This window comes from Mytilus trossulus, chromosome 2 (genome assembly GCF_036588685.1).
Source record: "Mytilus trossulus isolate FHL-02 chromosome 2, PNRI_Mtr1.1.1.hap1, whole genome shotgun sequence".
NCBI classification, from domain to species: domain Eukaryota; kingdom Metazoa; phylum Mollusca; class Bivalvia; order Mytilida; family Mytilidae; genus Mytilus; species Mytilus trossulus.
The window spans coordinates 24,731,783-24,759,685 of NC_086374.1; the positions used below are offsets into that span (position 1 = coordinate 24,731,783).

At 32.2% G+C, this 27,903-nt stretch overlaps 1 protein-coding gene across 1 annotated transcript; it reads right to left on the reverse strand.

Annotated features, from left to right (window-relative positions):
- Positions 1 to 27,538, reverse strand: LOC134705673 (macrophage mannose receptor 1-like). Its single transcript, XM_063564392.1, has 26 exons — positions 27,349 to 27,538; positions 26,242 to 26,358; positions 25,854 to 25,970; positions 25,126 to 25,173; positions 24,749 to 24,928; positions 23,199 to 23,377; positions 22,789 to 22,908; positions 22,470 to 22,603; positions 21,654 to 21,799; positions 21,105 to 21,298; positions 19,512 to 19,630; positions 18,534 to 18,751; positions 18,044 to 18,094; positions 16,686 to 16,864; positions 16,147 to 16,214; positions 12,508 to 12,611; positions 11,959 to 12,102; positions 11,087 to 11,209; positions 9,513 to 9,685; positions 8,913 to 9,012; positions 7,061 to 7,296; positions 6,536 to 6,698; positions 3,900 to 4,172; positions 1,567 to 1,743; positions 949 to 1,077; positions 1 to 340 (listed from the first exon to the last, which is right to left on the reverse strand). The coding sequence occupies exons 1-26, from the start codon at positions 27,536 to 27,538 to the stop codon at positions 117 to 119; spliced, it is 3,906 nt and encodes a 1,301-aa protein (XP_063420462.1). The 3' UTR covers positions 1 to 116.
- Between the last annotated feature and the right edge of the window lie 365 nt (positions 27,539 to 27,903).

Sequence of the window (27,903 nt, forward strand, 5' to 3'; positions counted from 1 at the left end):
CCCAAGTCTATTATAGACGGTACTGAGAATCAATCATATAATTTCTTTTATAAGAAAAAAAAAGAATTTATTAACAATGCTTCCTTTGATATTTGGAATATCTCATTAAAATGTATTTAAGTATTAACATCATCTTCATTGTCGACAGCTTTTTGAAAATTGTCTTCTTGTTGGTCGTATAACTTGTTGACCTGTCCATCACTTCTGTTTCTCATAAACGTGATTAGATTTCCTTTCTTCCAATATATAATACCGAACACTACACCACCAACCACTAATAGTAACACTACAATAACAATTGCAGCAATTCCTCCACTGGATAAACCACTTGTATTCTTATCTGAGGATTACAATGTATATAACAATTATTGTGAATGAGGGTAGTTTCGTTTCATGTATTTAATTTCATCATTGGCTATACGAAATAAAATTTATGTGAAGATGTACAAATATGCTTTTTGTCCCATATCCACAATGAAAGAAAATAGGAGAAATAATCAAAAAAATAAATAATAGTCATGTATTTTTTTCATTCAGTTTGTCAGCTGTCAATGAATGCCTTTTATTTATTATAAAGTAAAATTACCAAAAAACATACTAAACTCCAAGGAAAAGATTGCCTATCTAACATTTTCCGTTTTTTTTTGCCTTGGCCTTGTCAGTTTGTTTCTAACTAGATTTGAATATCCCTTTGGTATCTTTCGCATCTCTTTTGAAACTAAAACAGATCACCTATACATAAGTTATAGACATAGCATTAATCTGGTCGTTCTCCCATCAAACAAATATTAATTAAATAAATGAACATTTTTTTATATAAATATACATCTATAACACGCTTTCCATGCAGAGCATTGTCCTGTTTTAAAAACAAACATATACATTTTGATATTTTTTTGATGGAAAAAATTTAATTTGGTAACATTCATTCAAATATGATCGACTTACTTTTGGTGCCACTCTGTTTTACTGGTGCCTGCGTATCAGATCCTCCTTGTTTATCAGTAACAGGTAATACACTTCCTGGAATTAATGGAGATTGAGTTGGTACTAACGTTATGAATGATGAATCTAAAACTAAAGAAAACATTCAAATCTGATAAATACTAAACGTTAATTTAAGTTTAACTTTGTGTGTACATGAAACAAACAAACTATGCAATTTTCAAATTAATTTATTTTGTTTGAAATTAAATTCATAAACGGGAATAATATTAAATGGACTAATAGCGTAATTATCTAATCAGCAGTAACACAGAATTAGTGTAATGTAACTGGTCCAATAGCATGTATGTTCCGTTGCAAACGTCTGCAGTGTTATTGATAATAATATAGTTTAGTAATGCAGTTACACATTTGCAAACCAACTTTTAGAAATTATCAAATGGTAACTATATCAACTGTTGCAAAAGTCTTAGTATAAAAATTTTGATAGCATTTCTTCCATCGACACAAGCTATAATATATCTTTATGCGAATTTCATTTATCAACATAAATATCTAAAAAAAGACTTGTAACATAATGACAATAAAGGAAAGATATATTTACACGTCAACACAACATACCAGCCTTTCCTTTGCAGACGAATGCTAATGAAATTGTGCAAGGTAAATCATTCCACTTTCCATCCGACCTTAACATTTCTACACATTCGTCATTGGTAGCATTCATGGGATCTGATGGTTCACCAGGAAGCCAATTACTAAAGCTAAATGCACTGTTATCTACCCATTGAAATCCACCTAATCAGAATAATATCATATTATAAATGTAATTCCAACAATGGAAGTATTATCTATGACATATAGGAGGAAAACAAACTTGCCAAAAGCATTGACAATTAAACAAGGAGTTTACCTCACACATACACTAGAACGACAATATTTGGATTTTAACCAATTTGTTTTACCTTTTCTTATAGCTTTGGATTGTCTTTCGACTTGCATAAGACCCTAACACTAGTGAAACAGCTTAGTGGCGATATTTTTTAATTGAAATAATTGGTATTCACTTGAAATCTTTTTTTCAAATTTTAGCTGCTCAAAAGGTATCTCATATCTCTGAATTATTTTTGCTATGAAATCAGTTGGTGACTGGAAACTTCTGGAATGAAGTATGCACAACAGTTATGTGTTAAATTTTGCCTTAAGCGCAAAAGAAGTCATTTTAGGTGTGTCTGATTATTCTGTTAACAGTAAAACAGTTAATATAAATATGTTGTTGCTATTTAAATACTAAATATACAAATACAGTAAAACAGTTCATAATATCCTGTTGCAATCTAAATACTAAATATACAAATACAGCTGTAAGAACATATTGCCGACAAAATATGTTGGGATAGAACATTCAAAATATATAATTTTGTATATAGAAACATGTATGTGTTTATTAACAAAATCAATGGTCATCCATATCTCTCTTATTTATGAATATTACGTTTACTGTTTGGTCTGTAGTCTGTGTTATCCATTTGACGTGGCTCGGTACTTATACATCCCGTTAATGTGTTTGTACTATCTTTCATTTTTTCTGGTGTGTTTTGTACGTGTGCCTTTTTGTGTTTCTTTGGAACATATGACGTGACACTATACTTTTAAAGATCCCGCTATTATGTTATTGTTCTATCATATGTTATTATGTTATTGCTCTATTATATGTCATTATGTTATTGTTCTATTATAATTTTGAAAATACTTGGAACGACAAAATTATTGTAATACGTACTGGAATTAATCATGTGTGAATTCTTAAAACATCTAAACAACTTCTGGATAATTTTAAATCTCAGTCTTTTTATGAAATTAGTTCTAACAAAACTTTTGATTTTTAACCCTATATACCTCCATTCCACATGTGAAATAATTTTTTTTTTATAATAGTTCGAACGAGAAAATTATTTTTATTATTTCTTCCTTGGAGACGTTTATAATATAGTTATAAAATTGGATAGATACTTTTTGTGCTTCTTTGTGAGATATTTGTTTGTTTTGAGATTGTGACACAGTGATGACTGCTGAACCCTATTTGACAATTTTACCTATTATGTGTCTGTTTTGTTCACACATCGTTGTAAATAAAACGGAATTTGATGCGACTATCATACAAGTGAGATGTTAAGCGCTATAAAACAAACCAGGTTCAATCCCCTTTATATACAAAATTTTATTGAAAATGCCTGTACTAAGTCTGGAATATGACAGTTGTTGTCCAATCGTCCGTCCGTCCGTCCTTCTGCCAGTCCGTCTGTCTGTTTGTCCATTTATTTTTCCGTCAGTCCGTTCATTCGTTTGTCCGTTCGTCTCGCTTCAGGTTAGAGCTTTTGGCGAGTTAGTTTATGACAAATTTGGTGTCCAATCAACTTGAAACTTAATAACATGTTCCCTATGATATGATCGCTATAATTGTAATGCAAAATTAGAGATTTCATCCCATTTTCACGATCCACTTAACATAGAAAATGATAGTGCGGATGGGGCATCAGTGTACTTGTGACACATTCTTGTTAAAAAAATTTTTTTTACCCGAACTATAGCGATTTTTGGCACAATTCGTCGGAATATTTGGGTTCTCAATGCTCTACAACTTTGAATTTCATTTGGTATTTCAACTGATTTTCATCAGCATCACTGATAAGTCTAAAATAGATCTGCTGTAAATAAAGGCAACAGTAGTATACCGCTGTTCAAAACTCATAAATCCATGGACAAAAAACAAAATCGGGGCAACAAACCAAAACCGAGCGAAACGCATCAAACACAAGAGGAGAACAACGACACAACACATTATAGTCTTGATATCTTTGAGGAGGATTAAGTTTTAAGTTTTTCTAACATTTGAAAATAAATATTATAGATATTATAAAACGCATGAATTTGTTTGAGGAAAATAAACTCACTGCTTAACCCTTTGTTCAATCCAATCCACATATTTTTTTCTGAATGGTGGTTCTGCCGATTCCTAAAATTCAGCATAACATTCCATACAAAATTTAATTCTTCTGCTGACGTTATGCTGACCAGATCCATGATACGTGTTGTGCATATATATCTTGAACTCGGCCAGGATTTGTAGTTAAACGGACTGAAGTAGTAGCAAAAATCTCCCCACAATATGTCATCGTTATGACGACAATGTCCTTGAGGGGCTGGTGTTGTGAGGGGAGGTTGAGCTAAAAGAAAGTATAACTTTATTATTTATAATTAAGGCCTAAGATATTATTGGAAATTAAATAACATTGAAATATCGAAATAGATGGCATAAATGTACAATCAAAATGCAAAGAATTGAAAAAAACAATGATTTGAACAAACAAGAGGCTCCAAAGAGCCTGTGTCGCTCACCTTGGTCTATGTGAATATAAAACAAAGGATGCAGATGGATTCATGACAAAATTGTGTTTTGGTGATGGTGATGTGTTTGTACATCTTAATTTACTGAACATTCTAGCTGCTTACAATTATCTCTATCTGTAATTAACTTGGCCAAGTAGTTTCAGAGGATTTTTGGAAAAGATTACTAAGATTTACGAAAAAGTGGTTAAAATATGACTATAAAGGGCAATAACTCCTAAAGGGGTCAACTGACAATTTCGGTCATGTTGACTTATTTGTAGATCTCACTTTGCCAACATTTATTGTTTTTTTACAGTTTATCTCTATCTATAATAATATTCAAGATAATAACCAAAAACAGCTAAATTTCCTTAAAATTACCAATTCAGGGGCGGCAACACAACAACGGGTTGTCCGATTCATCTGAAAATTTCAGGGCAGATAGATTTTGACCTGATAAATAATTTTACTCCATGTCAGATTTGCTTTAAATGCTTTGGTTTTTGAGTTATAAGCCAAAAACTGCATTTTACCCCTATGTTAAATTTTTAATCGTGGCGGTCATCTTGGTTGGTTGACCTGGTCATTCATCACATTTTCAAACTAAATACCCAAATGATGATTGTGGCCAAGTTTGGTTTAATTTGGCCTCGTAGTAGTAGAGGAGAAGATTTTTGTAAAAGATTACTAAGATTTACGAAATATTGTTAAAACATGACTATAAAGGGCAATAACTCCTAAAATGGTCAACTGACCATTTCGAGCATGTTGACTTATTTGTAAATTCTTCTTTGCTGAACATTATTGCTGTTTACAGTTTATCTCTATCTATAATATTATTCAAGATAATAACCAAAAACAGCAAAATTTCCTTAATATTACCAACTCAGGGGCAGAAACCCAACAACGGATTGTCTGATTCATCTGAAATTTTCAGGGCAGATAGGTCTTGACCTGATGAACAATTTTACCCAGTCAGATTTGCTCTAAATGCTTTGGTTTTTGAGTTATAAACCAAAAACTGCATTTTACCCCTATGTTCTATTTTTAGCTGTGGCAGCCATCTTGGTTGTTTGGCGGGGTTACGCCACTCATTTTTTAAACTAAATACCCCAATGATAGTTGTGGCCAAGTTCGGTTTAATTTTGGCCAAGTTGTTTTCAGAGGAGAAGATTTTTGTAAAAGATTACTAAGATTTACGAAAAATGGTTTAAACATGACTATAAAGGGCAATAACTCCTAAAGGGGGGTCAACTGACCATTTCGGTCATGTTGACTTATTTGAAGATCTCACTTTGCCAACATTTATTGTTTTTTTACAGTTTATCTCTATCTATAATAATATTCAAGATAATAACCAAAAACAGCTAAGTGTCCTTAAAATTACCAATTCAGGGGCAGCAACCCAACAACGATTGTCCGATTCATCTGAAAATTTCAGGGCAAATAGATCTTGACCTGATGAACAATTTTACCCTGTCAGATTTGCTCTAAATACTTCAATTTTTGAGTTAAATGTTTTTAAACAAGATACCCCAATGATAATTGTGGCCAAGTTTGGTTAAATTTGGCCCAGTAGTTTCAGAGGAGAAGATGTTTGTAAAAGTTAACGACGACGGACGACGACAGACGACGGACGACGACGGACGCCGGACGCAAAGTGATGGGAAAAGCTCACTTGGCCCTTCGGACCAGCTGAGCTTAAAAGGGTCGGGTTGCAGGTAAGACAGTTGTATGTTGTGTTAACATATCTCGTAGATGTGCATGTAGCATCATTTTGACCGCTTTCGTTTTATGATAAAAAGATTATCAAATTATTTGCTTGTCAGTATTGCCACTTGATGTAATCAGATCGGGAGACTCTCTACCTGGTGGACTTTTAGAATTTAGAAATCAGTTGGTTATACCACGTGGACACTTTCTGTGTGATAACATTTATATTTATTTACTAGAGTCATCTTTTTGTCAGCGATTTGAAAATTCAAAGGGAAACATTCACAAATGTTCTGGTACTTTACGTTACAATATTGCTTAATCCATACGGTTCTGTGTGGGGTTTTGGGATTTATGTTGTCTTTTACTCTAAGGCATGATCGTGCATTTGTTAATTCGAAATAGGTTTCTTATAATGGTTATGAATCATTCTATTTTGATGAAATGGAAGAAGAAAATAAAATCTTTCAAATTTTAGTTTGCTTACCAGAGTTGATTTCACAGACGTAGCCTGTGCTAGTAGTACAATCTGAAGCATTCCATAGACCATTTTTAGATTTTACACATGTATCAGTTGGTGCATTACTCGGTTCCCCGAAGCCCCAATTTGTGAATAGTATTGGCCAACTTCTTTGCCATGAAAAAGTATTCTGGATAACGAAAAACAGAAAACCTTTATTTATGCATATCCAACGTTTATTTCTGTCTTATTGTGTATAATTAGAAAATTCAAATTGACCCTAACATACAAAATTACAGGTATTATGTTGTATAATTCTTATTCATCAGGCAAAACTTTTTTAATCCACCATTTTTTACATGAGGAAATGTAAGAAGATTAAGGATATGACAGTGTGCATTTTCCTCAAGGCGATCGTAATTTTTTGTTATTTTACTTTTTAGATTGGCTTTGATATCAACATTCGTTTTGCTCAGCCAAACACGTATCAACTTTCCATTTAAATAAAAACCAAATCTCATAACGAGAAAACCCTATGCTAAACACATTTACCTTGTTTTTGCTGAGTCCAATCCAATAGTCTACATCTGGTCCCATCTTAGATTCAATGTAAGAGTTCTCATAAACAGAATTAACAGATACCAGTACTCCACCTTCCGTTATGCATGTGCTTGCAGCATTTTGCCATGTTTGGCCTGGGGTTTTGACAAACTTATAACAGCTTGTGCCACGAGAAACAAATCCCGTTTTGCAGTTACCTTGAAGTATTGGAGTTTGCTGCCCGGCAACTATAAAAGAGGGACGAAAGATACCAAAGGGACAGTCAAACTCATAAATCTAAAACAAACTGACAACGCCATGGCTAAAAATGAAAAAGACAAACAGAAAAATAATAGTACACAGGACACAACATAGAAAACTAAAGAATAAACAACACGAACCCCACCAAAAACTAGGGGTGATCTCAGGTGCTCCGGAAGGGTAAGCAGATCCTGCTCCACATGCGGCACCCGTCGTGTTGCTTATGTAATTACAAATCCGGTAAATAGTCTAATTCGGTAGGTCAAATTCATGAAAGGGAAGGGAATTGTAGTTACGACGAAAGGAACATATTCGATATCATTTGTGAAACGGTTATTCCATAACGGTCAACCAACTCGTGATGGCGTCCGTAAAATTTATGAAGGGATGATTTTAACTTCACCATTTGGAACTCTTGGTTTAATAGCTTCCTTGTGAGCAGTAACCCTTTATCAAGAAAATCATGATTATAATATAGAACGAAATGGTTTGATTAGAAAATCAGTGACAAGTCCTATGGAGACGAAACACAAGTTTAATTTTATAAGCATGATAGCTTTGATATGATTTTTTAAAATCTGTATTTTTACGCTATATTATAACATGCCCGGAAAATGGTAAATGGTGTCATCTTTCTTCTGTCAATTTTGTACAGTCAAAGATCCCCTTCCCCATACCACAACAAAAAAATAATATATTTACTGTACCAAAGAATTCTTGTTAAAATATCACATACATATAATAACCTATATTTTTTAACTTGATTTTGAATAAATAAAAATTACTAAAATCATCATCGATGCATGATTAAAATTGTGTACACAGAACGTGGCGTTCGTCTACAAAATACACACCAAAGGCGCTCGAATCAGAAAAGTTAAAAGACCAATATAAAGTACAAAGTTGTAGAGCATTTATTTATCTGTCAATTTGCAATGTATAGTTTTTAAATTAAATAAATCTGAAACAGTTTGTATGTTTGAGATACAAATAAGAATCTATGACAAAAGTGATGATTTTAACTTCCCACTCATCAACTTACCATTGATGAGCAGTAATATACATTGTAAAAATCTCAGTTATCGATCATGTCATATTTCCGATTGAGACATTTTGAGTGAGTGTTGAAATTTGTAATTTACTTATGATTAAAGAGGGACGAAAGAGACCAGAGGGACAGCAAAACTCTGAAATCGAAAATAAACTGACAACACTATGGCTAAAAATAAAAAAGACAAACAGACAAACAATTGTACACATGACACAACATAGAAAATAAAAAAAATAAACAACACGAACCCCACCCTACCAAAAACTAGGGGTGATCTCAGGTGCACCGGAAGCATAAAAAGATCCTGCTCCACATGTAGCACCCGTCGTGTTGCTCATGTTATTATAAATCCAGAAAAAATCCTTATTATGTAGGTCACATTCATGAAAGGGAGGAGGAGTGTGTCTCGATTCTTGTTTATTTTACCTTGGTAAGTCTTTTTTTATATGCTGTATTAAATACACATTTTGAATATATCACCTGTTGAATTATATTGATATACAGTTGCAATTGATTGTTAAGATGTTCGTTATTTTCTAATAAGCGAACTACCTTTTCTTGATTCACATATTACATTCCTAAGAGTCATACATGGCTTGTCGTTCCAAGTTCCAGCAGTGCTACCTTTCACATACATTTCTACACAATTTTCCTGCAAGGAATTTTTAAAATAAGAATTGTAACTAAGCAGAAACTAGTTTAAGTTATTTAGAATTAGATATATCTAGTGCTAGACAACTTTGATCTCTATTTGTCCCATTTAATTCATTTGATTCGAGCGTCGCTGATGTGTACCTCACAGACTATACTCGAATAAGGAATACATGACTTTTAATCCTTGTATCTATGATGTGTTTTATTTGATATATTTCTCCTTTTACAACATTTATTTTAACTGCAATGTATAGTGCAAAATTGTCATTTTATTATTTTTCTATGTCATATTATTACAAATAATTTTTAAAGTGTAATATACAATGGTTGCAATTTAAGTTTACTTTTTTTACAATTTTGAACATCACCAATAAAGAGAGTACCATTATACCATTATTCTATTTTTCTTTTAGATTCAAATATTTTAACAAGATATTTAACAAAAATATACCTCATAGATGATGTTTAAAGCTAAATATATGTATCTTAAATATTTACCCCTTTAGATGGATCATTACGAAACCTCCAATCACCGTTTGGTTCACCTCCATTCCAGTTGGTGTAAGTTGCTTGAGAATTGTCTTGCCAAATGAAATGTCTGAATTCTTTTCTACTATTGAATCCTATCCAAACATTTTCTGTAAGTCCTTCCACTAGTGAGGTTAAAAAAGCTAGAAAGACAAACAGTTATTACTGATTACATATTTTGCTACATGTCGTAGAACATATAGAAACATGTATTTAAATAACACTCTTCGATAACGACGAAATTATTTTATATTTCTTCCTATGTAACGTTTATTTTTTCAGGAGTCATACACGCGAAGCAATGCATGTGGTTTTTAAATTTGATAGATGTTTTATTGTTAAATATTTGTTTGTTTTGAGATTGTGACACAGTGATGACTGCTGTACCCATTTGTGAGTTTTATACCTATTATGTCTGTTTTGTTCATACATCGTTGTAAATACAAAGGAATTGTATGCGACTGTCATACAAGTGCGAGGTTTAGTGCTATAAAACCAGGTTCGATCCGCTATTTTCTACATTTGAACATGCCTGTACCAAGTTAGGAATATGACAGTTGTTGTCCATTCGTATAATGTGTTTTAGCTTTTGATTGTGCCATTTGATTAGGGACTTTCCGTTTTGAATTTTCCCCGGAGTTCAGTATTTTTTGTGATTTTACGTTCTTCTATGCGTGTCTCATACAGTATTTACACTAATTGATTATGTGATGTGTGGGTTGACTTGATTAGTGTTTATTTGTCCTCATCTCCTCAACAATCATCCGATTTAATCTCAGTCAGTGAGCAAACAAATCGAACATGAAATAACATGCAATAATAATAAGCACATGAACAACTGATATCTAAGTTGACAGTAAATTATTCTCGAAAAATTCAAGTACAAACAGAACAATGTTGATAAACAATACCAAACTGTTAACCCTGACTGAAATCAACCAACAATACATACTCTGTTAATAACTTATAATACTGCCCTCCTCTCTTATGTTGATGGCTGTACTTCACTGCCGTTTGGATACCCTAACGGCATTCATTGTTTATAACGAAAGGATAAAGTGCAATGCAAAGAAAAGCAAAACCCGTAAGTTATTAAGATACAATCTTCAAACTATAAATTATAGAATGGTCTCTCCAAATTGCAAGACCCATTAATTAAAACACAGGTTATTATTATCACTGAAATCAATACCGTCATTGAGTGTTGTTGAATTGTCTTAGTAATGTTAGTTTTTAAGTATTTGCTTCGTTATAAAACAAAAGTTATGTTTTTATATCGCAGTATGTGTTGTGAATAGACATATTGTTACTGAAAAATTACTACTAATACAAACATTACATTAACAATAATATTGAATAATGCTACATTGTTTTGCCTTTTCAGAAAACAATTACCATTGGCATGGAATCTTCTATATGCGGATGAAACGGATCATGACAAATAATTTATTTTTGTTATTCGGCTACATGGAGGGGGATTCAAAGTTTGAATCTTTTCATTGGATATATTTCAACAAAATAGTCAGTCATTGCTGTTATGTTACCTTGCTCGACGTCATTGCTGATGGCAGCAAGTTGAAATCCAGCCCCAAAGCTGACACAGTATTGTAGTGCTTGGTCCCATGTTTTTAGTGGTAAACTTTTGCTGACGTAGAAGCATTTATTGCCTTAAATAAATATTGATTTATCATTTATAAAAAATTCTGTAATCTATCTATAAAAGTCATCCGTATTGTTTTTTGTGTATACCATTAATGTTTGAATGCATACATTTGTTTCTTTTTAATTCGGAAATACTAGTTCGTGTATTATTCTTTGGATTCAGATTGATATTACCTATTAAAATAGCTAATTCAATATATGATACTCTATGATCTGCTTACCCTTCCGGAGCCCCTGAGACCTGGTGAGGTTCGTGATGCTTATTCTTTAGTTTTTCTGTGTTGTGTCATGTGTTCGATTGATTATCTGTTTGTCTTCTTTCATTTTGGATCAGACGTTGTCATTTTGTTTTCGATTTATGAGTTTGACTGTCCCTCTGGTATCTTCCGTCCTTCTATCTGACAATATTTCCACATTTGTGTATTTGAGATCATTTTTTTTAAAATCTAGCGTAGTAAAAGAGAAATTTCTAAAACAAATGCTCAGAAAACTCCGATCTACAAGTTGAGGAAACTAAACATATAAATCTATTCATTTCAGAATTATTACTTAAGGACTACTACATTTTTTTGTCTTTTTTATTCTCGTTAAAATCCTATACAATACCAGTAACCATACCTTTTAAATATTGCTAGTCGAGAACTTTGAAACATATTTTGTTTTTGTTTTGTAATTATACTTTCTCATAATTGCATTTTAATTGTGAAAAGGAATATCCCAGTTCAAATCAGCTTATTGCATTTAAACAAATTACCGTAAGGTGAAGGGACAAATGCTGCGTTAGAGCATCCACCTTTGATTGGCACAGGATGTTTTGGAGTAACTGTTCCTGTCCCATGGTACGGCTTCTTACAAACAAATCCATTTCTGTTATTGCAGTTAACATCTTTCCAGTATCCTGTACATACAATTATTTCTAATAGAAATGTTAAAAATATCGACAAAGGTGTCATAAGTTTACGTACACACTATCAACCGTTATATGTCATCTTTATTGTTATAATAAAAGCTACAATTGTTTTGTATTACCTAGTTTTGTCTTGATAACATTTGCTGTAATAGAATTAGTACAATGTATGTCTTTAAAATATGTAACTTAAAGTTTTGTTACTTTCATTATGCTATAGGACTATATGTATGAACATTTTTATACATTAACTGGTCTTCGTCATAAATGTAATAAGACGGGTAACTTATCATTTCACATTGTGTAGCTGGTATGATTCTTTAATAGAAACGAGTCTTCATAAAACATATGTAGCATTTTCTTTTTTAAATATGTCCTGGTTAAATAATTACTAACCATTTACTGCTTCGATTATAACACATCTTTCTCCTCCAAATGCATTGTTGGGTTCGTGAGAAGCCCAATTAATATAGTCAAGGACATTCCGACCAGCACTCCATCTGGAAAAAAACCTTTCGCCTTTGCACTTTTGCATTTATTGTAAACAATGACAAACTTAAAGATAAAAGTTGTTTTTCTATAATTACTTTCTCATTTCTGTATACCAGTATTTTCTTTAAATAACAGGTAATTTTTATTTGAGGAAATAACTACTGAAATTAAGTACAAATAAAACAATCTCATAATAAAATATTGGAGTAAGCACATATTGTGTATATATATGCAGTACATAACTGTCTAAAATTATTTGAAATTTATCAACACAAAAAAAATATATACAAAATAAATGATTTTTGGGTTAGGATATGTCAATAGGAAACTACATGTGTCAAAGCGACACGAATGGCCCCGTCCCAAAAAAGGTTGAAAAATCTGTAATTTCATTATGACAACATGTGGACACAAACTTGATGGTAGTCTCATATATAAAAAATTAGTTCAAAGACTGGAGGGGAATTATTAGAGAAAAAATCCGTATAACTGTGATTTTCAAAAAATTATCAAAGTCTAGAGCCCGTAATTGCGGCTAAAATTAGTGGAGCGGAACGAAACTTAAGCTTGACCTATAACACATCATGGTTAACTCACATACCAAAAATCAGTCCAATATCTGAAGGTATTTAGAAAAAAAAACCCGTATAACTGTGATTTTCAACAATTTCTCAAAGTCCAAAGCCCGTAATTTCGGCAAAAAATAGATGAGCATAACAAAACTTAAAATAGTTATCAAAAGTTCCAGGATTATAATTTAATATGCCAGACGCGCGTTTCGTCTACATAAGCCTCATCAGTGACGCTCATATCAGAACAGTTAAAAAGCTAAACAAGTACAAAGTTTATGAGCATTGTGGACCCAAAATTACAAAAAGTTGTGCTAAGGTACAGCTAAGGTAATCTACTCCTGGGATAAGAAAATCCTTAGTTTTTTTCAAAAATTCAAAGTATTATAAATGACGATATAATTGATATGCATGTCAACACCGAAGTTCTGACTACTGGGCTGGTAATACCCTCGGGGACAAAATGGCACCAGCAGTGGTATCGACCGAGTGGTGTAAATAACTTATCAAAGGTACCAGGATCTAGATCTTTAACTCATCATGGGTAACTCACATACCAAATATCAACCCAATATCGGAAGGCATTTAGGAAAAAAAACCTCTGTATAATGGTTTGTTGCGGAATAACGGAATGACGGAATTACTGAATGACGGAATGGCGGAATTAAGAAATGAAGGGAATGACGGACAAGGGTAAAACTATATGGCACCGACAACTTCGTTGAGGGGCCATACAAAATGATAAAAGATACAACTTTTAAAACATGTGTTAGGAATTTTTAAGAAATAAATCGAAGATTGTTTTCTTTTTAAAATCTGCGTTCAATATAAACTTTTATCCTTAAGGTTACATAGAACTTTCAATGCAGTACACATACAGTGTACATTCAAAAGCCGTGTCCCTTTAATTTAAATTTTTGCTTAAATGTTTGAACAAGATGCAGTTAAAATTTGTTGAAACACACTAATAGACCGTTGGTTTTCCCGTTTGAATGGTTTTACACTAGTAATTTTGGGGCCCTTTATAGCTTGTTGTTCGGTGTGAGCCAAGGCTCCGTGTTGAAGGCCGTACTTTAACCTATAATGGTTTACTTTTTAAATTGTTATTTGGATGGAGAGTTGTCTCATTGGCACGCACACCACATCTTCCTATATCTCATAGATATGCTGGATATTTAAGCACTTTGAAACTGAAAATTATTGAATTAAGCAAATGCGGTATTATATAACTTGTTCTTAAAATTCGAGTGCATTAGTTATGTTATAGTGTGTGATAACATTGTGTGAGGGAATTCGACGTTTGCTGTACCACTGTCCACTCCAGCGCAATTTATGACAATACTACTGCATCAATCGGAATGATTTTTTTTGCAGTGTTTTGAGAAATGATTTTACTTTGTTGTCGCGTATTATTCGTGAAACATTCAATGTTTTAAAAAGGCAGATTTTCTGTATAAAGTCGATGATTATGTTGAATTTTGAAGGCCAAACTTTCTACAGCCTTAAATACCCAAATAAAAGATCCACTCTATACCAATATATAACGGCATGTTTATAAAATGATAGCAAATCTATTGGCAAACAAATTGTTATTCGTACATGCAAAACAATGAACTTGAAATATCTGACATTTTCTCCCTACCCAGTTTTCCCTATACATTTTTATGATGTGGACTGGTCATTGTTATTGAATCGTATCCAATTTCATTGGATTAGGTTGTTATTAGTTTACCTTCAAACTTTTTTTTGCTTTTCATACATCACTATTGATTATTAGAACGTGCATGAATGTGTACGGTAACTAAAATGACCTTCAAACTAGACACTGGACGAGTCAATACTATGTTTTATCAATGAAAGTTAAGGTATGAAAGGTAAGAATTGCTACTTCTTCTATTTTCACAAAATTTTTGGAATATTTCAGTTTAAAGATTACTTTTTAAAAGCCTATTGTGGGGATAAAAGAGAAAGTTTACAAATAAGACGGTTTGTTCCTTTAAACAAGTCATTTTCTTAACAGAAATGCCGAAATATATTTTACGCACGACTACGGCAGGTAAACTCATTATTTATCATAACCAAAAAACGCATTTTTCCGTCTCATTGGAATATGATGATAACAATTAATCCAAAACTTAAGAAGTAAGTAAATAAAGTCTAACTATGTCCGATCTGCCTATTTATGCACATCAAAAGTCAATACGATCGTTTTAAAGTCAATTTCGTCTACATCACACAATTTTGTTAGGCACTATAGGGATATTAGAAAAGCATGTGTACATTTATAACGAACATATTAAGTTTGACCTGGATAAGGAAACTTAAATCATAATGCCTTTGTAAGTAATTAGTCCTTGAACTTTGGTTAAAAGATCAATAAATTTGGTTTTTGGTTTCCATAAAATTGAACTGTTTACTTTTAATTTGATACGAATTTCTATTAAAATAACTGATCAACTGATTTTAAGGAGAATGCAATTACTATAGGGTTTTGTAAAAATTTAAACGGATATAAGACTGGACGTGATAACACATCGATTACATGTTTGTTTGTGTTTATCTAAACGGATATAAGACTGGACGTGATAACACATCGCTTACATGTTTGTTTGTGTTTATCTAAACGGATATAAGACTGGACGTGATAACACATCGCTTACATGTTTGTTTGTGTTTATCTAAACGGATATAAGACTGGACGTGATAACACATCGATTACATGTTTGTTTGTGTTTATCTAAACGGATATAAGACTGGACGTGATAACACATCGCTTACATGTTTGTTTGTGTTTATCTAAACGGATATAAGACTGGACGTGATAACACATCGATTACATGTTTGTTTGTGTTTATCTAAACGGATATAAGACTGGACGTGATAACACATCGCTTACATGTTTGTTTGTTTGTGTCTTGTTTTTTTTTTTTTTTTTTTAAACAAATCAAAACAAAAACGACAAAGGAATATTTACTCATATTTTCCTGGCTGTTGTAGTTCATTCAAACCTAACCAGGTTTGTTCTTGAAATCCTACTCGAACCTGTAAATGGATAGTTTTAAAAGTTAGTTAATCAGTACTGCCGTATTTAAAAAGATATCTATTGACAACATAACCCGAAAATAAATGACGTATTTGACAAGAACTAAAGAAATATCAATCATGCAACAGTTTGGCTGTAAATGTTTAGATATTTAGAGCTAATCTAATGAAGGTATTTGCAGAATCAGGTGATGTGACATATTAAATAATCATCGCTTAAATACGTTGAAAAGGTTCAAAGAAAATATGACCTTATTAAATGTAATTTGAGAAATGCTGAAAGTCATGTTAATAAAAAATAAAAATAAATTTGGTGTCCGTCAATGACAAAGATCAGAATAAAAACACACATTTCTCAGATCAAGTTTCACTAAAATAGGTTACACGAGATTACTTTTACTCAATTACACTTATTTGCAAAGTAAGTGTTCAAGGAAATAACTTGAACATAAAAAAAGAAATATCACCAACCAAACTAAACACAAAATCGTTTTCGGCTTTTGAATGTATGTCAGCAAGTCCTCCACTATTTGCATTACAATAGTTCTGAGCATCATACCATGTTTTTGCTGAGTCCCTTCCATAGAGAGGAGCTGACATGTAACAATATCCTTTGAAACTGTACCAATTTCCAGAACCACACAGACTTGCTGGGAACACAATACACTTGTATAAAATATTTGAAACCAACAAAACAAGATAAATACATTAACCCCACTTTTGCGATTTTTTAGCAGACTTATTGCATAGAATAAATTATCGCTATTTTGTTCATTTTCCCATTGATCTTTTTTTGTGATAATTTTTTTTATCATGTAACTCACTTAAGATGATAAAATAACGCTAACAACTAAGGAGGTACGTTGCGTTGCTAATGCTGAATTTACCTTCATCACGTACGCTCAAGGTCGAATAATCTAACGCCAAGGATGTATGAGAACCTGAGATCACAATAATGTTTGACATATAAGAAGAGGTGGTATGAGTGCAAATAGGACAACTCTCCATCCAAGTCACATTTTTTTTAAATGTAAACCATTATAGACAAAAAGTACGGTCTTCAACACGGAGACGTGGCACACACCGAATAGCAAACTTCAAAGGGCCCTAAAAATGACTAGTGTTAACCATTTAAACAGGAAAATCAAAGGTTCTATCTATAAAAAAAAACCGAGAAACGAGAAACACTTATGAACCACAGCAAACAAACGACAACCACTAAACATCAGGTTGGCCTTATTAGAATATTTTTTTCTTTCTGTTTGGTAGTTTGTTTACAAGTGTTCGAATTTTTCTCTGATTTACAAAAAAAACAGAAGTGCTGCCTTACCCTCTTTCTATCAGTATTGCTTTTGATTGTATCTTTTTATTCTCAAATTAACAAAACCCATTATTGAAAGGTTTGTTTTTTTCTTGACTTTATTGTTTTGTTTATCAAGCCACTTTTTTATCGAGTTGTCCTCTTGATTTTTCTTAATGACCCAACATTCCAATTATTTAGAGTTTAAATACCATGATTGAATTGACAAAATTCCCTGTCTTGTTTTCTGTTTATGTTTGTCTGAGTAGTTTTATGATTCGGTGCAAAAACAAGTTGGTCAGTAGGAGTTTAATATTAGTAACCATTGATATACCGGCTGTTTGAAGAAAAAGTATGCCACTGAAACTAACAAATACGTTGCATATTCCAGCATTTAATTGATATCATCTTTGGTGTTTATAACGTGTGGTTCTTCGCTAATTAATTAACTACAGCAAATAATTTGTTTGTATCTACAGTTTCCATTTTGGTAAAGAATATACAATAACATTTTGTTGTCAAATATTACCTGATGCAGTAACTGGTTTTTGTGGTTTAAATGTGTTCTTTAAATGAGAACCTGGAATAAAAGTTGATTCAATTCATTACTTTGATAAAACACAATTGTAAACTGCAAATATCGTACTTATGCCAACAAGAAACTATCGACGATATTTAGTCAATCAAATAAAACTGACCTTTATATATCGATACTTTCGGATCAATCAACACAACTCACTTAGATAGCACCTTGTAAAGCTAGTACGATTTATGGGTTTGCACTACCATACTAGAAATTGCAAATACAAAATTTCTCGTAACATGACAACCGATATTCTACGCGGTGTATTACTTAGAAACTAGCAATAAAGTATCAATAATGCCTTCTTTCAAATGTGGGAGACAGTTTCAACAGTGCCTTTTGAATAGATATTCCACAAAGTTTCATTTGATAAGAAGTCAATGTTTACTTAATAAAAAAGGGATTTAATTTTAGAAAATCATTTACGACAACTGACCTTTATTTATTTTGCAGATGAACTGCAATTGTGAAAAGCAAGGAAGATCATTCCATCTGTATTTATTAGATATTTGGACACAGTCTTCTTTGCCATTATAATTGTTTGGTTCATTAGGACTCCACTTCGAAAAATCAAAAGCTGAATTATCGCTCCATCTAAATGATGATTTCTTAACAAAATCGTTCAAACCTATCCAAAACGAGTGCCTGTTTGACCTGTTAAAATGAAATATTGTAATATAACATTACAAAATAGACAGCAATGAACTATATTTGATTAGTAAGAGATAGAAAGGCGTGAATGAACATAACACTAACAACGTACCGATTTTACTGCATCAGGTGTGTATGCGTAAATAAATGTTTGAAGAAGAAACACTCCATTTCAAATGATTTTTAATTAATATAAAAACAAATTTTCGAAAAAAGATATCCATTTTTTTCATGGCCTCATCGGGGTTTTAAGCTTTGAAATCCCTCGGGGACTAACAATGCTCAATCAGTCGCTGTTATGCATGCTTATTTACTTCTAATTGTTATAATTTTACATATACAATTTCTTCATTAGTTAAGGAATGGCAATCCCACAGTTTTTAAATAAATTTAAAACAAAGTTCTCTATAGTTAAATGTCGTTTTCTAGCCATATGAATAATGATTGTTTTGTAACCAGCAATTTATTCCTGAAATAATTAATTTGTGATTAATTTTACACAATTTGTGAGTTAGCTCATGAACCTATGTTTATCTACTGTCATTAAAGAATGGTTTGTATGGTAGGGTTCCCAAAACAATAGTTGTTCACCTCAAATTTTACATATTTTATCTATGACTTTTGTAATTCACAGTTTATTATACATCAGAATTAAAAAATAAAAAAAAACACATACAACAAACGTTCAGAATTAAAAAAACCACATAAAATTCACTTGTTTGTTATATGCTGTTACGGTAGACGCTTTGTACACTATTCCTACCCTGACAAGATGTCTCTGACGAAAACAGCTTCTTGCTCACTGTGAATGCTCAGTAAATCAGCACCAATATTAACACAATATTCTCTCGCAATCAGCCAGTTTTTTTCGGTGTCATAAACCTATAATAGTAAAATGCTGCTCTTTTCAATAAACTACAATTTAATTAATTCCTCTGGTTCACATTGTCACCCTTTCATCATATATTTTAATGGTTATTTGGTTGATGCCTTTATGAGCAATAAAGAATAACCCTATTATTCACTGGCGAATAACCTTTAAGCTTGCTGATTTGTACCCATGAAAATGACGTCACAGACGTGTAAATAAACAAAATGGCAACGTTCAAGTTGCAGAAAGCCCATTAATCGAGAGAAGAGGAAATAAGGCTTTTGACGTGCATCTTGTGCCAATGATATCTCTCATAACGGTCCTTTTAAGGGCCATCAATATTTTACAAAAAGAATCTACCTGTGTTGTACATACGAGAATTCTAAGACACAAATTACATGTACTTTTGAACGCCAACTTGTGTTTGTTACTGACTCAGGTAAGGGTAAGTGCTTTTACAATGATTCAAAATGCCCTTCCACTGTTAGTTCGGTAAAACAAAATAATTGTGGCCCCTTCGAAACGATGAATATCCAAAATTATCAACCCTTAAAAGTTGTTCGGGCTGCACCCTCAGTGAAATCACCTTTTCGTGTTGACAATTTTGGATATTCACCTTTTCAACGGCCATAATTGTATATTATAGTATTTTTCGGAAGAAAACTTGTCTTAGTCATTTGTTTTACAATAAAAAAAACAGATAAAACGATAAATTTTTCATAAGTTTTGGATTTAAAAATTTGAATTTTACTGGTTTGCGCCGGTTGTGAAAAAAAAACCCAAAACGACTTTTTACTTGAACAGTAGTAGTTCGAAATCAAAAAGTTCTCTGTAGTTTTGAATTGTTAAAAAAAAAACATAGACTATTTTCCATTTCCATATATGTTCTGATTTCAAATCCACTATCAACTCTGGAAGCAGTACTGATTTTATGTCTTCATTATTGCATCTGAAACCTTTCTGACTTACTACAATGAAGTTGCGATTAGTAGAGCATTTCGTTAATGTATAAATATTTTCAATGACAATCAATTCTATCATTTACGTAAGTAGACCTACCGACACCAAAGTAACAACTCGCCGCAATTGCATCACAAACACATCTTATTTTATAGCCGTTTTTAACAGTTTCCGTTATCCCCTGACTCACCAAAAAGGTAGAGTATCTCATTAAAGATTTCACGATTAATCTTCCTGCGTCAACCAGTGTAAAATAAGAGACAATTTTAAAACAAAATATGTCTGTTTGCAAGGTTAAAAGTTTCAGCTTGCCATTATCGTTTCGAACACGATTTCAATATATCAACATTTTGTTATATATATATAAATTATTGGCTTTAAATTTCAAATGAGCTTCCAAGTATATCCCCGTTCTATATATCTTTTCCTGTTTAAATATATTTGTCCCAACTAGTTCTACTGTTAATAACTGATAATGTTTCATTGAATATGTAATCAAAACGACAATATAAGTTGGTATCAGACCTTATAGCACCAGTTTTGAAATGCAGTCCATCCTGTAGGACATGAAGTTATTGATGCAAGTGTTGTTGGAGGTCTAGTGAACCCAGTTCTTGATGATTCGCAAATGTAGTTGTGAATTTCCGAACAAGGTCTACTCTCCCATGCTCCTATAGGATGAGTTGTTCTCATGGCAGTACACGTACCTCTTTCATTCCCTGCAACATAAATATAAAAATTAATAGTAATGAAAGTCATGAGTCGTACATGATTAAAGATATCCAAATTTAATTAAACATCATGAGACCAATGTTTACATAAAAATATAAAAGAAGTTTGAATGTGATTCCTGGTTAGGCATCACTTCGTCAGTATTGTAAGGATATTCTAAGAATAAAAAAAATCTAAGGGAAATATCAAGTGCACAAATTCATGTTCACAGCTCTTAATTATATTTCCTTGTCGTTAACAAAAATTCTGTACGAGCGTTTCGGGTGTATTTAATTCCAGTTAATGTTTTGGTAAAAAAATGTACTGTTTTGAAACATTTATTTACTATAATCATTTTAGTACCTGTATGCAAATTAGACCAAAAGGTGAAAGCCACATTCTGTCCTTGAATCCATCTATATGTATTTGCTGTTTGTAAATCACTAAGACCGACCCAGAACAAGTCTTTCCTGGTGTCTAAGAAACTTGCAAGAAATGCCTGTACAAACCTGTTTCAAATGATATAATGTTTTATGTCAAATAAAAATGTAATGATCGACAACTATGTACCAAATACTAGTAATCGAGAATGTTTAGATATATACATACTATTAACAGAGATGATCTACTATGAGAACCTTCGAACTAATCTGCTTTCGTCAGATTTCTATAGCTATTCGGTCCAATGTACTAATTTTTGTCTAGACATTAGATCCATAAATTGGATGAATATAAAAATATGAATATGAAGTATGATTGCCAATAAGACAAATATCTAATAAAGTTTGAACGACGTGTATGTATGGAATTATAAACTTCCGCAAGGTCTCAACAATTATATATACCAACCTTTGTTTTTGTAATTTTTATAATTCTGCCCAAGACGAAAACAATGACAAGAATTTTCTTCCCGATAGATTGTGTACACGCCACATCTATGTATGTTCATCTTCAGCTGTTGTCCTCTCTATATTGGGTTGTTGTCTCTTTGGCACATTCCCCATTTCCATTCTCAATTTTATTACCTTGTGTTCTTTTTGTTAACACTTACATGAATAAAACAGTTGTTTAATTTCAACCTCGGATTTTTTCCACAATCAGGCGATCGCAGTTTAATTAAATATGTAACAGCAAATTATAGTTTTTTTTAAAAGTCTATGAAAATGATGTTAAACAAACCGATCATTAACGGTTGCCAAATTGCCACCAAACTGTTTCTTGCATGAGTCTTGAGCTGCTTGCCACGTTCTTGGTTGGTCAAAACGTGAATCTCTGAAAGCGTAGCATGATGCTCCGTAACCTATACCTCTTGACTGGGGACAAGAAAAAAAAACCATATACAATTTATTAATGTTTACAATTAATCATTTATAATTTTTTGCGATAAATGCAGGGAGTATAAATAATATTATTATTGAAAGCATTACATCCGAGCAATATTTTAAACAAATATATCTTTCTCGTTAAATCTAAACTGTTGAATAAGTTAAGCTCTTACAGGATAAGAACAACCTTGCAGAAACGGACTTTGACCAGTGGTATCTACTACTTTGACAGCTTTCTTACAAACATAACCCTGTCCTGGTGTATTACACGTCATATCTAGCCAACCACCATGCTAAAACATAAAAAAAATAATATGCAGAATAGACATTTCATTCTTTAGACGAAGAGACAGACTCATAACATTTTTATTTCTAGTTGTTTATAGTGCAACATTTGTTACCTCTCTGAATAAAATCCGTTTTGTAGAAAATTCTAAAAGGCGATACAAGGAATATATACAAATTAACAATGATGAAATAGAAATCAGATTTAAAAAAAACCATAATGAATGTGCTTGGTGTTTTAAAAATATATTTTTTTCTTAAATGTATGTAAGATCATTAAATGAATTCACAATCTTACTTCTAACCAAACGGCACCACAATCTTCGTTTAATTTCATCCAATTGTTTGGTTCACCAGCCTCCCAGTTTGTGTACATTATTGGTGTACCATCATCCCAAACAAAAGAGTTCTCAACAATCCTATCACTAATACCGATCCAAATACTACCTCCTTTGAAGTATATGGACGTATTGAAAGCTATTGAAATAAAATAGATGTTAGAATATCAATTGATCTAAAATGTAATTTCCCCATGGTCTTAATATGTTTCACTAAAAAAAAAAAAATTTGCACTGAAAATCCTTAGAAATACTAAAACTTAATCTTAACATAGAACCATTAACAATATATTAAATCCCCATTTGAAAAATTTATCTAAAATATGTCAACCCACGTTTAATGTTTGATTCCGAAAAAAGGTACTGAATGGTTGCTTTCAGAAACATCAATTCTTATCATAGCATATAGGTATTTAAATGATCCGTTTAACTCGTCCAAGTCAAATGAAATTTAACAATCTTTCAAATCAATTCGAAAGAAGATGAAAATTGATCAACAAGACTGGTGTCAAAACTCGTAGATAGATATTAAATACCAAAGAACGATAAGGAGCATCTAATTATAATATATACACTTTACACACATGTAGTAATTGAAAGTCACTGTGATGAAAGAGTAATTATTCTATCTTTCACTTGAATTACTATGATTACATTTGATGTCGATGAACGGCTCTTTAAAGTCAAGCGGCAAACTTAAAGCATATTAAGCCTGAAAACATGTTGATGTGATAAATGTGTTTTTTTTTGCAACGTCATGTACTGAGGAACTGCAAATACAACAACAATTGGAAGTTTTTAACGACATTGACTGGTTATCCAGCCCTTGCACGGTATGATGCAAATACAAGTCCCCTTTTCTGTCCGACTAGGATACGTATCGACCTACTCTCGCAGTTTAGCTTAGTATGCGATCTTATGACATACCCGGCTGTGGTTTAAATGCATTTAACGTCCATTTTGGCGATCAAATTAAATTGCAGACTACAACGTCATTGGATATTTTAAGTAACAGTGTGAAATTGTTTATAGGTCAAACTATTTAGTAATTGATTTAGTGACGGTATACATGATACTGCACTAGATGTGTATGTCGACACAATTAATTGTTTCTTCAAAGATTATAACCCAATGTTGACTGCTGAATCCCTATTTTGGACATTTTTACCTACTAGTATTCTGTCTGTTTGTTTCGTTAAAACATCGTTGTTATCATAATGGAATTTGATGTGACTGTCAAACAAGTGAGAAGTTAAGCTTGCTTTAAATAAAGGCAACAGTAGTATACCGCTGATCAAAACTCATAAATCCATTGACAAAATACAAAATCGGGGTAATAAACTAAAACTGAGGGAAACGCATTAAATATAAGATGAGAGAGTATCACAAGGCCGAGAAGTAATTTTTAAAATTACTGCAGTTTTAAGGTTTTGCCGTGATATTATCCGATAAAATTAATTCCAATAAAGGTCGTCATTTCCTAACAGCAATAGACATAAACAACACCTACGCCTGGGCATGTTTGCGACAAGGAAGTTTTGTTCATCTTGGCTGTTTACAGTTGCTAGGTATCCTCCCCGTCTCATGCAATCAGTTCTTGCCGCATCTGCAGTTATATTCTTTTTCACAAAAAGCCAACAAGATCGTCCGTGTTGCTTCCAGAAAGGTGGACATCCTAAATACTTTCCAGCTACAAAAATAGAAAAATTTAACATCATCAATATTTTTGAATAATCCCATTTGAAGTAATGAAAGTGTCCTTTCAAATGAGTTTCTAAAAATCTGCATATAACATTAAAAAAAAGTAGATAACTATTGTTTATTTAAAATTGTTGAGAAATTTTGTTAGCATTTAAATGCCGACAGCTCGAAATGACAGTTACATACCTGGAACTCTTGGAGTAGGACGTGGTGTAGGTGTTGTGATAGAACCATCTATAAAGGTAAAGCAAATACAAATTATAATTTTGAACGTTATAATTAAAGTTGTTTTAACTTGTAGACATACTTCTTATACGAATATATATTATCAAGCCAAAATATAATGTTATTTATTTTTAAAAAAAGAAGGTTTTCCCCTATTCAGACAGTGTATTGGAGTTGAACGTGGTGTCTATGTTGTAATAGAACAATATATAAAAGGTAAAAGTGTATCCCTAAAATATTATGACGACTACAAAATGACATTCTATTTAATCGAATGATAATTTGAATTCCTTAAAAATATCTAGGAAGAATAACGCAAATAAGAAAAAGTTCTAACTTTCAATGGAAATAAACATGAGTCAGGGAAGACATTGTTTGCTACGCAAAATTTTAATTAGGGTAACTTTCTTAGTCTGTTATTAATAAAATAAAGAATTGGAGTAAATTTGGTAATGAATTGGGCTGATACTGTTCCTTTAAACTAACATTTGAATACATGGGATAAAGCCAGGTTAAATCCACCATTTTCTACATTTGAAAATGCCTGTACCAAGTCAGGAATATGACAGTTGTCCATTAGTTTGCTATGTTTTGTCATTTGATTTTGTCATGTGATAAGGGACTTTCTGTTTTGAATTTTCCTCGGATTTCAGTATTTTTGTGATTTTACTTTTTTCAAGGTCACGTACATGACTTTTTACAGACGAAACCATTTCTAGCGTTACATGTCCAGTCATTCCATCCATTCTTCTGACTAACATAAACATTGATGCAGTTTTCACTGTGAGTTTTGTCGCTTGGAGCTCCTAGGAAAAAGATTATTCTCATTAGTACAAGAAATATGAGAAATGTTTATTCAAAACATTGATAAGTTTTACTCTAGTTCAATCATCTGCCATTACTTATTTTTCGAAAATTCATACATCCATTTCTCAATACTACAGATTATTTTCATGCAATTTTGAGCGCTTGAGTCTTCAAATCTATGGACTTAAATCATCACAAAAAAGACATATAAATATGTACACATGTTAGCAATTATAAAAACATGCACATCTACGTTAAAATGAATGTTACCTGGCACCCAGTTTACTTTATTAAATGGGCTGCCATCTGACCATTGCCATCCACCTTCCTGATGATTATCGTTTCCTCCTAACCATACTGCGATGCAATTAAACGGGGATATTCTAGCTGTAACAAAAAGAAATCGAAAACAAAATTACCCCTAGCGTGCAAGCGTTTTAGACAGACTTTAGAGGAAGACTGACTTTAATCCAGGCTACATAAGTTTTGTGATGTGTCTGTGTCTCGCTTGAGTTCGTTCTTTTTGTCTATAACATTCTGTTTCTCTTTTTGATCGATTCATGAGATTTGAATTTCGAACAGTTTATCTTTTATATACTTTTACTGCCCAGCTATTGTGATATTAATATTATCTCTAATATAATATTACATTATTATTATAAATGATCAAAATATTTGACTTTATTGCAGAGTTTCATATTTAAGGTATTCCTTGTTTCTATTTCAAGTATTGTAATTTTTGTTTGATTCTTTTTCCATATTTTGGGTTTGGTGAACCTCTTTTATTTAATATCATTTTGAAGGGAAATTTTCAAGGTTACGTTTGATCAAAGTTAAGTTCCGTTTATTCCAAAAGAGAAGCGAAATATACTAATGGTATATTCAAGAATCAGATGTAACTATGCTGCACATTTATATTTTTTTAGAAAAGAAATTCTTAGTCATGGTAAATTTGGACCGACATCAATAAAGAAAGCTCAATTGTTTTGTTCTGCTGCCATGTTACATTTTTTCGACTTCTAAGAAAAGACTTTTAAATTGTACAAGATTTTTTCCCAGCATTTTACAAACTTTATACATACTAAAACTTTAACTACTGGTAAGACATGAGTCGCTGATAGGCAGATCATATTAATAAATTTAACGGAACGTTTAGTATGGTACTATTTCAGCGTAGTACTTGTATTTTCGTATAATGCATGAAGATTAGTTCTTAATATTTACGTTTCAACGCGTCTTTGCTGTGCAACCGTAAAATTTATTTCCTCCGTTATGTGTTGATCTGCATTAATTGTTTCTAGAATCTGAATGTGATCGCTGAACGAATGTAAAAATTGAAAGGTTTTTGGCATGATATATAAGAGACTCTATGATTACCCTTAATATAGGTTTCCTCGTCGTCACTATGAACACTAGCAAGGTCACCACCCATATTTTTACAAACTTCTCTTGCATCCAACCATGATAGCTGATCTTGATGAAATGAATAGCAATACTGCGATAAAGGACGTTCTTCCCAACCAGGACCACAATTTACGCTGAATGATACAGCTGCAAGAGAAATCATATTTCTGATGTACAAATAACAGACTTCTATTAAAAAGGTATTTCAGTATAAATGAGGTTGGAACAACTTATATCAAATAAAGGCAACAGTAGTATACCGCTGTTCAAAACTTATAAATCCATGGACAAAAAACAAAATCGGGGTAACAAACTAAATCTGAGAGAAACACATTAAATATAAGAGGAGAACAACGACACAACACTTAAATGTAACTTACACAGAAACGGACCAAGCATCAGACAAAATCCCACGAGAATAACAAACATAACAGCAAAACCAAATACATGAATATTGGATAGACAAGTACCGTGACACGTCTTATCGCAACGTGAATTAATGCTAAAAAATAGAGAAAACAAGCGACG